At 43.9% G+C, this 15091-nt stretch overlaps 1 protein-coding gene across 2 annotated transcripts in view; it reads right to left on the bottom strand.

Annotated features, from left to right (window-relative positions):
* The window catches only part of LOC104023398 (E3 ubiquitin-protein ligase KCMF1-like), a 56316-nt gene that overhangs the window by 15842 nt on the left and 25383 nt on the right, over nt 1-15091 (bottom strand). For both annotated transcript variants that reach the window (XM_087770980.1, XM_087770979.1), the window contains exon 3: nt 5564-5703. In XM_087770980.1, coding sequence (XP_087627106.1) covers nt 5564-5703 — 140 coding nt within the window. The remainder of the gene's footprint in view (nt 1-5563; nt 5704-15091) is intronic.

The raw sequence follows: 15091 nt of genomic DNA, 5'->3' as shown, positions 1-15091 counted from the left end.
GCCTAGGGACACTTACTGCCATAGCAACCTTTATTTATTATTTTTATTTTTCCTCCCAATGACTGCATCCACCTGAGAGAAGTGTGCTTTAAAAGTCCTTTGCAACAGTTTTGCAGGCCAGCCTTAAAGTTTGACAGACCACAGGTTAATAAGCCAGAAAGGAGAAACTTCCACACAGTATGTTAGGTCTTAACTACTCTTCCAGGGAGATCAACCTGGACTTTGCAACTGATAAGACTGTAAACTAAGGGGGAGACCCCAGGCACCAGACTGGGAGGGGTGAAGGAATCAATAGAACCATACAAACCAATGAAGAGACATACAGGGGTAAGAGAGAGCAGGGAGGAACAAAGGGGAGGGTAGACAGAAAGGGGTATAAAGCAGGCTGGTCGCATGTAAAACAGAGCTGGTCACTATGTTTGTCTGGCTGAGCCCCGAGCCTGATGACCGCAGTCTGTCCTGTCTTATAAAATCTTAACAATCTCTCTGCATAATCTCACTCTCTACCCCATGTGTGTGTGTGTATGCTGCAAGGACTAAATGCCAGCTACTGGTGAGACCTGTGTATGTGTGCATGAAATTTGGTGCCAGCTACTGGAGTCAGACTGGGGCTGTAGGTGCCCCTGTGGCATCAGCTACTGGAACAAGCATCAGTAGTTGGAGGGGCCATAGCTCTCTAGACCTAGGGTGGGTACTACAAACTTTGTGCCTGGAGTGCTAGCTACTAGGGGGGGCTGTCACGAGTGGATTTGGTGTCAGCTACTCCAGTCAGACCAGGGGCACAGGCACCCCTGGCCTGTGGTGTCAGCTACTGGACTGAGTGGGGTCTTAACATCAGCTACTGGAGCGAGTCATGGTCTCTGCCTCCAGCCACTGGGTTGGGAATGGTATGTGTCCCAAAAAACAGCAAATGGGGGGGACCAGTGTGAGTGAGGGGCCCAGCACTGGTGGCTGGGGCAGGACCACCAGGCACAGCCCACGTGGTGCCTGGTGCCAGCTGGTGGGGGAAAGGGGGGGTGGGTGTCTGCATCTTCCCCAAACCTGGTGTGCGTGTGTATTCGCTAGCAAACTTCAAGCTGGACTAGCTAATGAGCAGGGAGGAGCCTCAAGTCTAGGCAGGAGTAAGAAGCAGGCAAGGGTCTGTGCTGGTATGCCCAGGGGGACTTGCGAATGTGGAGTGCCTGTGGGATGAGTGCATGTGTATTTGCTAGTGAGCATCAAGCTGGACTAGCTGGCAAGTAGACCTGTGAAGCAGGTAAGAGAGCCTGGGATCCAGGCAGGGGTACTGGACAGACAAAGGGGGCCATGCCGGTACTCAAGGGAACACAGTGAATATGCACGTGTTTGTGAATCTAGAGAGTATCACGTGTGTACCTTCACTAGTGACCTTCTATCTCTACCAGCTGAAGAGGAGGAAGGGGACTTGGCTGCCTATACTTATGTTTTATGCAAGTCCTACATGTAGGTGCTGTTGAAGGCAGCACCGTGTCTGTGGTCATCTGTGTGACAGACCATGTCAGTGTCCTCTGTGTGTGTACAGGTCTCTGGAATACATGCTCAGCTTTGCTACTGGTTGAACCTGCAAACGGGAAAGTGGCAGCTGCATCCCTCAGCCTAGGCAGAGGCCCAAGGTCCCCGGGCTGGGCTTCAGCAGCTGAGCAGAAGGGAGTCCTGGGCTGGAGAAAGTGGCCACGCTTTTAACATCCCTTAAAATTAACAGATCGCCATATTACTTTGAAAGAAATCCAGGAGATTATTAAAAAGCCTTAAGCCAGTTAGGCTCCAAACATCACAGCTGACTCGACAGTTTCTACATCTGTTCTCTTATTACCACCACCTCCCTATTTATACGAGTATACTGGTTTTGGCTGGGATAGAGTTAAATTTCTTCATAGTAGCCCATATAGTGCTATGCTTTGGCTTTGTGACCAAAAGAGCACTGATAACACACCAATGTTTTAGCTATTAGTGAACAGCTCTCACACAGCATCAAGACCTTTTCTGTCTCTCACACTGCCCCAACAGCAGATAGATTGGGGATGTACAAGAAGTTGGGAGGGGACGCAGCTGGGACAGCTGACCCCAACTTACCAAAGGGATATTCCATACCATATGCCATTGTGCTCAGCAATAAAAACCACAGGGAAGAAAGAAGGGGGGATGTTCAGAATTATGGTGTTTGTCTTCCTAAGTAACCATTATGCATGATGAAGCCCTGCTTTCCTGGAGATGGCTAAACATCTGCCTGCCAATGGAAAGGAGTGAATGAATTCCTTATTTTGCTTTGCTTGCGTAGACAGCTTTCACTTTCCCTGATAAACTGTCTTTATCTCAACCCACAAGTTTTTGCACTTTTACCCTTCTTGAGGAGGAGTTGGGAGTGAAGTTGAGCCTTGGAAGAAGGGAGGCATATGGGGGGGAAAGACATTTTTAGATTTGTTCTTATTTCTCATTGTCCTACTCTGTTTAATTGGCAATAAATTAAACTAATTTCTGCAAGTTGAGTCTGTTTTGCCTGTGATGGTAATTGGTGAGTAATGTCCCTGTCCTTATCTTGACCCATGAGCTTTTCACCATATTATCTACCCATCCTGTTGCTGGGGAGGGAGGTGAGATGGAGCAGCTTGGTAGGCACCTGGCAGTGAGCCAAGTTTGACCCACCCCACCTGGTCTTTTCAGTTCAGTCTAGTTTCTGCCTTACTAAATACAGAATGAAACCACTAAGTGTGACTGAGTAACAGAAAACTGATGTCTTAATTTTGAAACTTGATTCAAAAGATGATATCTGGTGGCATTTCTTACAATTTTCAGAGCTGCAACCCCAAAAAGCTTCTACCTGAATGCTGTGTTTTGTTAATCACTCCACGCTACTGAAACCCAACAGCAACAGTAACAATCATCATAATGCCAGCCACGTCCATCTGCACTTGCCCTGTATTGCTGACCATTATCCTTAATCATTTAATGAAGAAATAATCATAGAATCATAGAATGTCCTGAGTTAGAAGGGACCCACAAGGATCATCGAGTCCAACTCCTGACCCTGCATAGGACAACCCCAAAATTCACCCCATATGTCTGAGGGCATTGTCCAAATGCTTCTTGAATGTTGTCAGGCTTGGCGCCGTGACTACCTCCTGGGGGAGCCTGTTCCAGTGCTCTACCACCCTCTGGGTGAAGAACCTTTTCCTAATGTCCAACCTAAACCTCCCCTGGCATATCTTCCTGCCGTTCCCTCGGGTTCTATCATTGGTCACCAGGGAGAATAATTACTGAGGTTTTAGTTCTAAAAATAAAGAAATATATGCCAATAGTTCATATGTTCTTAGGAAAGACCAGGACACCTTTGAGTCTCAGAACAGGTTGACCAATTTTACCTCCTCTATTACTCCTTCTCATAAGGCCCTTAGCAGGCTCTAATGAGAGATATTCTCCTTCCCCCACATAATTTCTCAAGAAGTGAAGAGAGCTTAGAGGTCAGAAAAAACAAGTTCAAAACACAAGTCATTTCTCCACAACTTATTAAGATTTTAATAATTTTCCTCAAGCATGCACATTTTTATAGGAATCTACTGCACAAATAACTAGACAACAGTTCCCTGAATTTCCTTCTATAATCATACATTCCTCAGGCATAAACAGCATTCACACACAAACATGAATATATCTCCCACTGCTGGAAAGACACCCAAACTTATTGGTCAAGAATTTAACCTAGGATTGCTAACACACATAACTGTTGAATTAGTGAAATAAGCTTTAAAAATAAATACAAAACATACCCCTGCACCGTAATGGGAAATCTAAAAACAGGGCTACAGACTTTTCTAAAAAGAAAGTAGTCAGAACACTAAGCGGTGCAAGCATGTAGTTTCTCAACACTGTAATGAAGGCTGAGAACAAACCATTTCTAATAGCATAAAAATCCAAGTTATTTATTATTTTATTGTTTACATAGCAAAGAAGTCACCTCACATTTCGGAAAAAGTTCAGACCTTCTGGCACAAGCAACAGTAACATCTAGTGTCCCTCAGGGGTCTGTACTGGGACCAGTGATGTTTAATATCTTCATCAATGACATAGACAGCAGGATCGAGCGCACCCTCAGCAAGTTTGCAGATGACACCAAGCTCAGCAGTGCAGTCGACACGCCTGAGGGACAGGATGCCATCCAGAGGGACCTGGACAGGCTTGAGGAGTGGGCCCATGTGAACCTCATGAGGTTCAACAAGGACAAGTGCAAGGTCCTGTACCTGGGTCAGGGCAATCCCCGGTATCAGTACAGGCTGGGGGATGAAGGGATTGAGAGCAGCCCTGAGGAGAAGGACTTGGGGGTACTGATAGATGAGAAGCTGGACATGAGCTGGCAATGTGCTCTCGCAGCCCAGAAAGCCAACCATACCCTGGGCTGCATCAAAAGAAGAATGGCCAGCAGGTCGAGGGAGGTGATTCTGCCCCTCTACTCTGCTCTGGTGAGACCCCACCTGGAGTACTGCGTCCAGCTCTGGGGTCCTCAGTACAGGAAGGACATGGACCTGTTGGAGCGGGTCCAGAGGAGGGCCACAAAAATGATCAGAGGCATGGAACACCTCTGCTATGAGGAAAGGCTGAGAGAGTTGGGGTTGTTCAGCCTGGAGAAGAGAAGGCTGCAGGGAGACCTTATTGCAGCCTTTCAATATTTAAAGGGGGCCCACAAGAAAGATGGGGATAGTCTTTTTAGCAAGGTTTGTGGTGACAGGACAAAGGGTAATGGTTTTAAACTAAAGGAGGGTAGATTCAGACTAGAGATAAGGAAAAAATTTTCATGATGAGGGTAGTGAAACACTGGAACAGGTTGCCCAGAGAGGTGGTAGATGCCCCATCCTTGGAAACATTCAAGGCCAGGCTAGATGGGGCTCTGAGCAACCTGATCTAGTTGTAGATGTCCCTGCCAATTGCAGGGGGGTTGGACTAGATGACCTTTAAAGGTCCCTTCCATCCCAAAGCATTCTATGATTCTATGACCTAGATATAAAAACTTTAGGAGATCAGAACGCTTACTGACAAAAACAGAAGCAAAACAATTGTTCCAGTAGTCTATTATACGGTGTATAATTGCTCTACACCAATTGCTACTGTTGAAACCATCAGGAAAATCAAGTGGTAGGGGGTAAAGGGAAACAGCAAGGGCCACTTTATAAAAAAGTCAATATATTTAAAAGCTATTTATTTTTACAAGGGTTTAACCCTCTCTGTAACACCAGGATTTAGTGGCCTGTGTACCAAGGATCCAAGGACTCAGCTGCATAACCTTGACTCAGACTGCTGAGAGAGAGCTGTGAGAAAGTCTGTAGAGAGGTAACAGTGATGATGTAGGCAGATGTAGGATCGTTGAGTTGGGGACTGTTAGTAGCTCAAGGAGTCAAGAGGGAAAACACCAGCATGGTGTGTGTGTATGTATGTATGGTACATACCTTCCTAGTCAGCATTTAAATGAACACATACTTCAAGAAAAAAAAAAAAAATTCCTGGAAATTTTCATATACTTTCATTGTAATTGAAAAACAACGCTGAAGCAGCTTACCACCTCTGTTGATGTTTCTGCGTGTTCAGAAGCAACATGTTCTTGAAGAGATGTTTCCGTATAACCCATCTTTCCACAATATGGACAAGTAAAGGACTGTGGCTGCTCTACAGAGAAAGCTTCTCCACCATAATACAAATCTGGAAAAAGATGATGTTTTAGGAGGAGTTATTTTCAAGCAGCATAGTTCATTTTTTAATTTATATAACCTCTTTATATATACACCTATATGCATGTAATCACTGTCAAATTCATCAATTATTTAATAAACATTTTAATTCTGCACAAAGTGCATATGCCAATATTATAAAGTTGTTCGATGACTCAACTTCCAAAAGAATAGACAGACTACATAATTTTCACTGGCAAACAACATAACTTACTAACATCCAAAAAGAGCAAAGTCTGATGGTGCTGCCAAACCATCACTTTTCCCCCATCCTTGTTTTTACCATAGGTGAGCTTGTATTACAGATAAGATCACTGTAGATGCACTGTGCTCTCACAGCCTTACTTGCAGCAAATCTATGTTAAGTATCGTAATTTAAAATGCCTCAGTACCACCAGCAATCCATATGTTGATATCAGTGCCATAGCTGAACCAGTGTTTAACAATAAGGGGAAATTTTAGTGAAACAAAAGGAGTGAGATGTTACGTACCAGTTTCAATACTTCAGCACTTCTTGAATACCGAAGTAGCAGCCTCCCTTAAACTGCTAATTTAGCAATTAACATGAGTCAAACTGATCATGAAAATTTAACAAACCATGCTAAATTCATACTAAATTGCATCACTCCAAGAAAAGTTTCCTTCGCTGCTTATAGAGGAAGAGCACTATGATGCTTAGGCTCAGAATGCTCTTCTAAAGGAGGCTCTCTAAAGGGGACTTGATGGCATACTAAATTAGATTTCAAGCCTGAAGGTATTTAGAAACTATAGTGTTTCCTAAGGAAAATGGCTTTAGGACATCTGACAATCTCAATGGGGAAGAAAAAGAACAATTTTGCTTTATCAACCACAGAGATAGCACATTCTTCTCTCTGGTTGCAAACCTCCTGGCACTCATTCAGAAATACACTAGCATTCCTCAGACAAAACCAGTATTTCAAGGAGCCGATTCAGAACTAAATGTAACAATTTGTCCTTATAGATCGAGGAGACATATTACTTTAAGAAGGTACACAGAAGACAGAGGAATTTTAATAACAATTATTTTCATACAAGTGCAACTTCATTTCAATTTAATATATGTAAACTAAAAATGTTGACATCATAAAAGTAATATGCTGATTTCACACTAATATTTGAACTAAAAAGTTGAAGAAACTGAATGCTGACAAGCTTTTTGCCTCCCTCCCCTTTTTTTTTTTTTTGAGGTGGTACTTTAATACTGAGAAATAAGCTTCATTAATCAGAACAGTATTACCCTTTAAGCTACTGCATCTTCTGTTCTGCTTCACATTTTCTAGCTAAAAAGCTTCTCAAGCCCTCTGGCTAGGTACCCTGCCAAAAGCATAAAGAAAGAATGCATACCTCTTTATATCTCCCCCCCTTTGTAAATACTCAGATAAAGACATATAATAATATAGCTACATCTTTCATATAGACTCTAACCTTTTGTAAATCACCATTTTTTGTCCTGCTTTACTGAATGGAGTGATCTAATCCCAACAAATAGAATTTCTATTCACCTTATTCAGAACTCTAACAGAAACCTCCCTTTTCAATAAAAATGCAGCACAAGAGCCACGTTTGCTAGAGTAAAACGTAAGTTTGGCAGAGTCTGGAAAAAGTTGCCAATTGCTTCCATATAGCGCATCAATACTTCAACCTTTTTGAAATATCTCAGAGTATAGCCATGTCCAGTAGCAAGAAACAGCACGTTCTCTGTTTTTCTTCATACAAATTCATCAGTTTCTCAGTGTTCAGCTACAGAGCTAAGTAGTGCTTGCTGGGCTAACTACTTGAGAACCAGAAACACTCTGCTGGGTCTGACAGAGACCCCATGGCAGGGATTCAGTTAATTTATCCAGCAGTAGCTGGACATTCTGTTGTTGATACCACATACCAAAGCCATGAATGATAATGATGCAGATTACAGGTGATGATGCAGATTACAAAGGATTTGATTTGATGCCCAGTTGTCAACACCTAACGCTGCCAACACAGCTATCACTACTTGACTTAGCAAGACATGTAAGACTAAATGGATCATCTTCTAATAGTTTAAGACTGGTAAAGCCTCAAGCTGAATTCTAGTCAATCTATCTAGACCTCAGACTTGGCATTTTTAAGCTTAACTTCATGTAAGCAGCTCACATTTTTGCAAAAAGTAGCGGAAGGGTTTTGATCTTGTACCCTATAAGCACCTGAGCTGAACTTACGCTGGGGACTTAAACAGAAGTAACACGATATAAGCTCTTAAATACAATTTTCCAGGAAAATCATATTACTTTCTTTGCCTAGTGTAACCCCTTAAAAATGGCAGGGATAGTGAGAAAACAACATGCTTCCACATAATACAAATCATAAAGCATCCTAATAGCTTAGAATGTAGAGTTTGTGGCTCACTGCCAGCAATTCTTTTTCAGGAACACCAAAACTGGGAAGTCTGCTCTGAACTTCTATGCTGTTCTAGAAAAAACTATAATTTCTACAGGGACTACTAGATATGCACATCCCTATTTTTGAAATAGATCTATTGCAATGCTGTTCTGTCCTTTGCTATGACAGCATACCAATGTTTGTGCCCATTCAGCATTTTAAAGTTTATGTTTAACAAGCATCTTTTCCCAGCATCACTCTAGGAACTGAAGAACAATACAACTGTCACTGTTCAGAATTCCACCTTCCTCATTCAAAATAGATACTAGATTGTACATTGACTTACAGAAGAAGTGAGCCAACTAGGCTCATAAACACAAACACAGGTGAAGCTGGAAGTCATTAGTACTTCTTATTCATTTCCAACAGTCTCACATGAGTTCCTATACTGGTCCAAGTCTCTGGAAATTCAAGGCCATGACTAAAGCTCCTCCAGGAACCTCTCGTTAGTATATATTTCACAGCATTTTAAGGCTCCTAAGCACTATAATAACTGACCAGGTGTGGCAGGTTGACCTTAGCTGGCTGCCAAGTGCCCACCAAGCCGCTCTCACTCTCCCCCTCCTCAACAGGACATGGGGAAGAAATAAGAAGGAAAAGCTCATAGGTCGAGATAAAGACAGGGAGATTGCTTACCAGTTATTGTCATGGGTGAAACAGACTCTTACTTGGGGAAAATTAACTTAATTTATTGCCAATTAAAAATAGAGTAGGATGGTAAGGAACAAAGCCAAAACTAAAAACATTCCCCCCCCACCCTCCTCTTCTTCCCAGGCTCAACTTCACTCATGATTCTTGTACCTCCTTCCCCCCGAGCGGCGCAGGGGGATGGGGAATGGGGGTTGCAGTCAGTTCATAACACTTCATCTCTGCTGCTAATTCCTCCTCACGCTCTTCCCCTGCTCCACTGTGGGGTCCCTCCCACAGGATTCAGTCCTTCATGAACTGCTCCAACATGGGTCCTTTTCCATGGGGTACAGTCCTTCAGGAACAGACTGCTCCAGCATGGGTCCCCCATGGGCCACAGATCCTGCCAGAAAAACCTGCTCCTACATAGACTCTTCTCCATGGGCCACAGTTCCTGCCAGGAGTCTGCTCTGGTGTGTGGTCCTCCACAGGCTGCAGGGGAACCTCTGCTCTGGTGCCTGGAATACCTCATCCCCCTCCTCTTTCACAGACCTTGGTATCTTGCAGGGTTGTTTCTCTCACATTTTTCTCGCTCTTCTCTCACAGCTGCTGCACAGTGGTTTTTTTACCCTTTCTTAAAAGATGTTATCACAGAGGCACCACCAGCACTGCTGATTGGCTCAGCTTTGGCCCAGTAGTGGGTCTGTCTTGGAGTCAGCTGGAACTGACTCTACCCTACATGGGGGGAGCTTCTGGTGTCTTGTCACAGAAGCCACTGCTGCAGCCCACCCAAATTCTGGTGTATTGGGTTTACATGGCAAGTATTCTTACAGAGTTATACAACTGCACACTAATTTCATTAGTCCTGGTTTCAGCTAGGATAGAGTTAATTTTCTTCTTAGTAGCTGGTAGAGTGCTGTGTTTTGGATTTAGGATGAGAATAATGTTGATAACACACTGTTGGTTTGGTTCTTGCTGAGTAAATTTTACACTAGGTCAAGGACTTTTCAGCTTCTGGTGCCCTGCCAGGTGCATAAGAAGCTGGGAGGGAGCATAGCCAGGACAGCTGACCCCAACTGACCAAAGGGATATTCCATACCATATGACATCATGCTCAGCATATAAGCTGGGGGAAGAAGGAGGAAGGGGAGGACATTTGGTGTGATGGCCTTTGTCTTCCCAAGTAACCGTTACGCGTGATGGAGCCCTGCTTTCCTGGGGATGGCTGAACACCTGCCTGCCGATGGGAAGTAGTGAATGAATTCCTTGCTTTGCTTGTGGCTTTTGCTTTACCTATTAAACTGTCTTTATCTCAACCCATGAGTTTTCTCACTTTTACTCTTCTGATTCTCTCCCCCCTCCCACCAGGGGGGAGTGAGCAAGCGGCTGTGTGGTGCTTAGTTACTGACTGGGGTTAAACCACGACAGATGTCCAAGCTCTCCCTGACACTTAGGAGAATCTACTTGGTTTGGTGCCCCATCACAAACCAGAACTTGAATAAGGTTTCAAGCACAGATTACCAGTACAGTCTCCACAGGTTTATATATAGAGACAATGCTGCTTACTAGGTAGCATGCTGAATGGAACTAGATATACTTAGGTCCTTCCTTAGATCCATCTTTGTCATCAACTACAGATGGATCTTGAACAAATCATTCCCATGACACATCTTCCCTTCCCCCCCCCATCTTTAAAAAGGGGGGTGGTGATATTGACCTCCTCTGAGCTTTCAGTTTTGGAAAAAAAAAAAAAAAAAAAAAAGTCTCCTGCCTCCTCTTTACCACAAAATTAAGCGTTCACCATCATGCCTACTGTTCACTCCCCAACTCCATCAACTAGTAACAACCACAATGAGTTTATTCCCATTAAAACAGTCTTCACACATGCACAACCTTGCATCTTTTATTCAAATCTGACTGCAAGCAATAATTCTGAACTTTGTCAAGGGAAATGTATTCTAGTAATCACACATGTACCTCCATTAAAAGTCTTCTATTCTATGTTTTTACTTCAGGTGTTTTCCTCCCACTGTTCTTTATTCTTATGTTTCCCATTCATACTTCCACAGACAGCAAATGACATCTCAGTCCAGTTCAATCTTTTTTCATTTTGTTTTATACTGCTGATGTTTCCCTTCAGGATGTTTTCTTTTAACCTTCTCGTACATCTTTGCTTCATGATTTTTAGTTTCACTAGAACAGCTAACCTAACAACTCTGAAACAAGTTTAGACTAACTCCAGCATTAATTATATTTTTTCCTTATCTACTAAATTCCTCTAAGTCACGTGATCTCCTTATTTATAAAATGCCCTTTAAAAAGTTACTACACTTTCTCTAGGCATCTGATTTTTAACCACACGGTACATACTCTTTCTTACATTCCATACAGGATTGTAATACAAGGCACAAATATTTTCAGAATGACATCATAAACCTTCCTAAAGCCTAATCAGAAAGACATTGATTAACATTCTTTATTTTACTCTGCTGCATAAATCAACAAGGTGACTTGTACTTTGGTGTTCTCTGCCATTAGCCCTTGTTGCAGTTCAGAATACAGCGATGTGCTTAAAACAAAAAGTCTTGTTGAAGGGCCAAGCTTCAGCATTTTCTTCTCCTCTTACTAACACTGGTTCTAAGGGAACAGTGTTCAAGTATTAAACCACATTGAAGTGCTAGAAGAATATATTCTTAATTCTTTTTACTTAAAGAAGCTACAGAAACAGAAATGTCTCCTATACTCTGAAGAAACCAAATGATTTGGAAGTAGTCCTAAAAATCTTTTGGATCAGTCCCACTCCCTACTTCACTGCAAAGTTTCTTCCACCTTCCTAGCCTGATTCTTCATAAAGATTTAGAATAGAATAGACTAATTTCAGTTGGAAGGGACCTACAACGATCATCTAGTCCAACTGCCTGACCAATTCAGGGCTGACCAAAAGTTAGAGCATGTTAAGGGAATTGTCCAAATGCCTCTTAAACACTGACAGGCTTGGGGCACCGACCACCTCTCTAGGAAGCCTGTTCCAGTGTTTGACCACCCTCTCAGTAAAGAACTGCTTCCTAATGTCCAGTCTGAACCTCCCCTGGCACAGCTTTGAACCGTTCCCACACATCCTATCATTGGATACCAGGGAGAAGAGATCAGCACCTCCCTCTCCACTTCCCCTCCTCAGGAAGCTGTAGAGAGCAGTGATGTCATCCCTCAGTCTCCTTTTCTCCAAACTAGACAAGCCCAGAGTCCTTAGCCACTCCTCATAGGACATGTCTTCCAGCCCTTTCACCAGCTTTGTTGCCCTCCTCTGGACGCATTTAAGGACATCCTTTTTAAATTGTGGGGCCCAGAACTGCACACAGTACTCAAGGTGAGGCTGCACCAACGCTAAATACAGTGGGATAATCATCTCTCTTGACCAGTGTAGTGTAAACTGCTAGTGTAAAACAACAAGATGTCTCAAACAGCCTGGGTGCTAAAACCACAATGCAGAGCAACAGTCGCTAGGACCCAGGACCGGGCAGTACCCTGGAGTGAGGGTGAGGGAGGGAGTCCTGTGGAGACAGGACGGCCTTGCCTCGGCCCCATCCCCCGTGGTCTGTGAAGCATCTTATTCCCCCACACACCCCTACTGCCTGGGGGACAGTCCTGGTATCACTCCTCTTGGTTTGACTGGTCACTGATGTAATTTTCCAATTAGCAAAACTACTAACCACTTGTGCCTTGGGAAAGGAATTTGGGAGGGAGCTAAAAGATAACAAACTGTGGAAAACTAACGGCTCTAACCTTGAAGAAGAGCTAACAAGCCGACAAAAGTGAACATCTTGGCACCAAAGACTGGACGGTGGCCAGAGAAGATAAAACTGCAGAAAGTAGGTGAAAGGTAAATGTGGCGAGGGGAGATCACAACCACTGACTCAATTCAGGACCGAAAAGACTTGCCCCCCCACACCCGAAAGGAGCATGCGTGCTAATTTACACAGCAAGCGAGGCTAATTTAAATACAGTAAACCAATAGTGTACGAAATGTTAATCACTAACCAATAAGTGTAAATTTAGGCAGATTTATACTAATCATGTAGCCTGATAAATGTGCTATAGTTTGTGTGCTCATGTGTGCCGGTACTCGTGTTTGTGTTCGTGCTCATGTTCGTGTGCACGTGATTTGTGGAATTATTCTCACTGAGCACCCCTGCGCAGAATCAACATCTCTATGAGAACCTTCACTTCTCCTCGCTCTTCTTCTTCCCTCACCGAATACCCTTGTTGGCAGGACCAACGCTGGATCCAGGACTGGTGATTCTCTTTTCCTTCTCTCTCTCTTTCACTTTTCCTAAGGTGATTAAGTTGTTAGAGTTGTTAAATTGAAGTCAAGTACTGCATGGCCTACCTTGATTTTCCGTAAAACCACATAGCTGGGGTGGATATAACCGTGAGAGGGTTGGTGGGTATCGAATATTTGTACTCAATATTTTTCTCTATAGAAGCTTTCTATTAAAGCTGATGTTTGTGTACGGACCTTGAGTGTTGGCCCACCTTAATCCACACCGAGAGGATTTGCAAATCTTAGTCACTCCTCCCCCCTCCTCCCCAGGTGGGATGTGACAACCAGCTGGTTATACTGTGTTTGATGCACCCCAGAATGCAGTTTGCCCTCTTGGCTGCCAGGGCACACTGCTGACTCCTATTGAGCCAGCTGTCAACCAGCACCCCCAGATCCCTTTTTCTGCAGGGCTGCTCTCCAGCCACTGCTCTCCCAATTTATGCTTGTGCCCAGCGTTACTCCATCCTAGGTGCAGAATCCAGCATTTCGACTTGTTAAATTTCATCCCATTAATCATAGCCCAATGCTCCAATCTATCTAGATCCCTCTGCAAGGCCTCTTGTCCCTCGAGAGAGTCAACAGCACCTCCCAGTTTGGTATCATCAGCAAACTTGCTAATGGTGCATTCAACTCCTACCTCCAGATCATTGATAACAATATTGAACAGAACTAGCCCTAGCATTGAGTCCTGAGGAACACCGCTGGTGACTGGTCACCAGCCAGATGTAGCCCCATTCACTACAACCCTTTGAGCCCTGCCGTTCAGCCAGTTCTTCACCCAGCGCACCGTGTACCTGCTCATCTCACAGCTGGACAACTTGTCCAGAAGGATGCTGTGAGGGACAGTATCAAAAGCCTTACTAAAATTCAGAAAGACTACATCCACTGCCTTCCCTTCATCCACTAGGTGGGTGACCTCATATCATAGAAGGATATCAAATTAGTTAGACAGGACTTCCCCTTCATGAACCCATGCTGACTGTGCCTGATGATTGTACTGTTCTTTAAATGCTTTTCAATAGCACCCAGGATGATCTCCATAATTTTTCCAGGTACTGAGGTTAGACTAACAGGTTTGTAGTTCCCTGGGTCTTCCCTCACGCCCTTCTTGTAAAGTGGAACAGCTTTGGCTAGCTTCCAGTCAGCAGGGACCTCCCCAGACTCCCAAGACCTTTGGTTGATGATTGAGAGGGGTCCTGCTGTAACAGCCGCTAGCTCCTTCAGTACTCTGGGATGAATCCCATCAGGCCCCATGGACTTATGAACATTCAGCTGATACAGCTGGTCCCTTACAATTTCAGTGTCCACAAATGGAAAGTCACTGTTCCCACACTCGTGGTCCTCCGACTCAGGGGACCGGGCAGCCCAAGATCTATCAGTATTATTAAAGACTGAGGCAAAAAAAAAAAAAGCATTGAATGCCTCCGCTTTTTCTTCATTCCTATTTGTCAGGTGACCATCTTCAACAAATATCAGTCCAATGTTTTCCTTAGAACTCCTCTTGCTATTAAGGTACTTAAAAAAGCCCTTCTTGTTGTCTGACACAACACTGGCCAGTTTCAACTCTAGTTCAGCTTTGGCCTTTCATGTCTTCTCCCTGCGTATATGAACCATGGCTCTGGAATCTTCCTGCAAAGCCTGACCTTGCTCCCAGAGATCATACAGTTTCTTTTTCCTCTTGAGCTCCTTGAGGAGTTCCCTCTTCAGCCAAGCTGGTCTTCTGCCCCGCTTGCTTGACTTCTGACACACTGGAATTGCCTGCTCCTGTGCTTCTAAAAGGTGGTTCTTAAAAACTGACCAGCACTCGTGGACTCCTAAGCCTTCAAAAGCAGATTCCCAGGGGACTCTGCTAAGTAGCTCCCCGAATAGCTTAAAGTTTGCTCTCTTGAAGTCCAGGGTAGCAACTCTGCTGTCCTTTTTTCTCATTACACTGAAAATTTTAAACTCAACCATTTTGTGATCATTGTGGCCAAGA

This window comes from Nipponia nippon, unplaced genomic scaffold (genome assembly GCF_047370975.1).
Source record: "Nipponia nippon isolate SJK-2023a ecotype South Korea unplaced genomic scaffold, ASM4737097v1 scaffold_34, whole genome shotgun sequence".
Taxonomy (NCBI): domain Eukaryota; kingdom Metazoa; phylum Chordata; class Aves; order Pelecaniformes; family Threskiornithidae; genus Nipponia; species Nipponia nippon.
The sequence above is the reverse complement of the archived record's forward strand: the minus strand, read 5'-3'. Positions and strand labels throughout refer to the sequence as shown.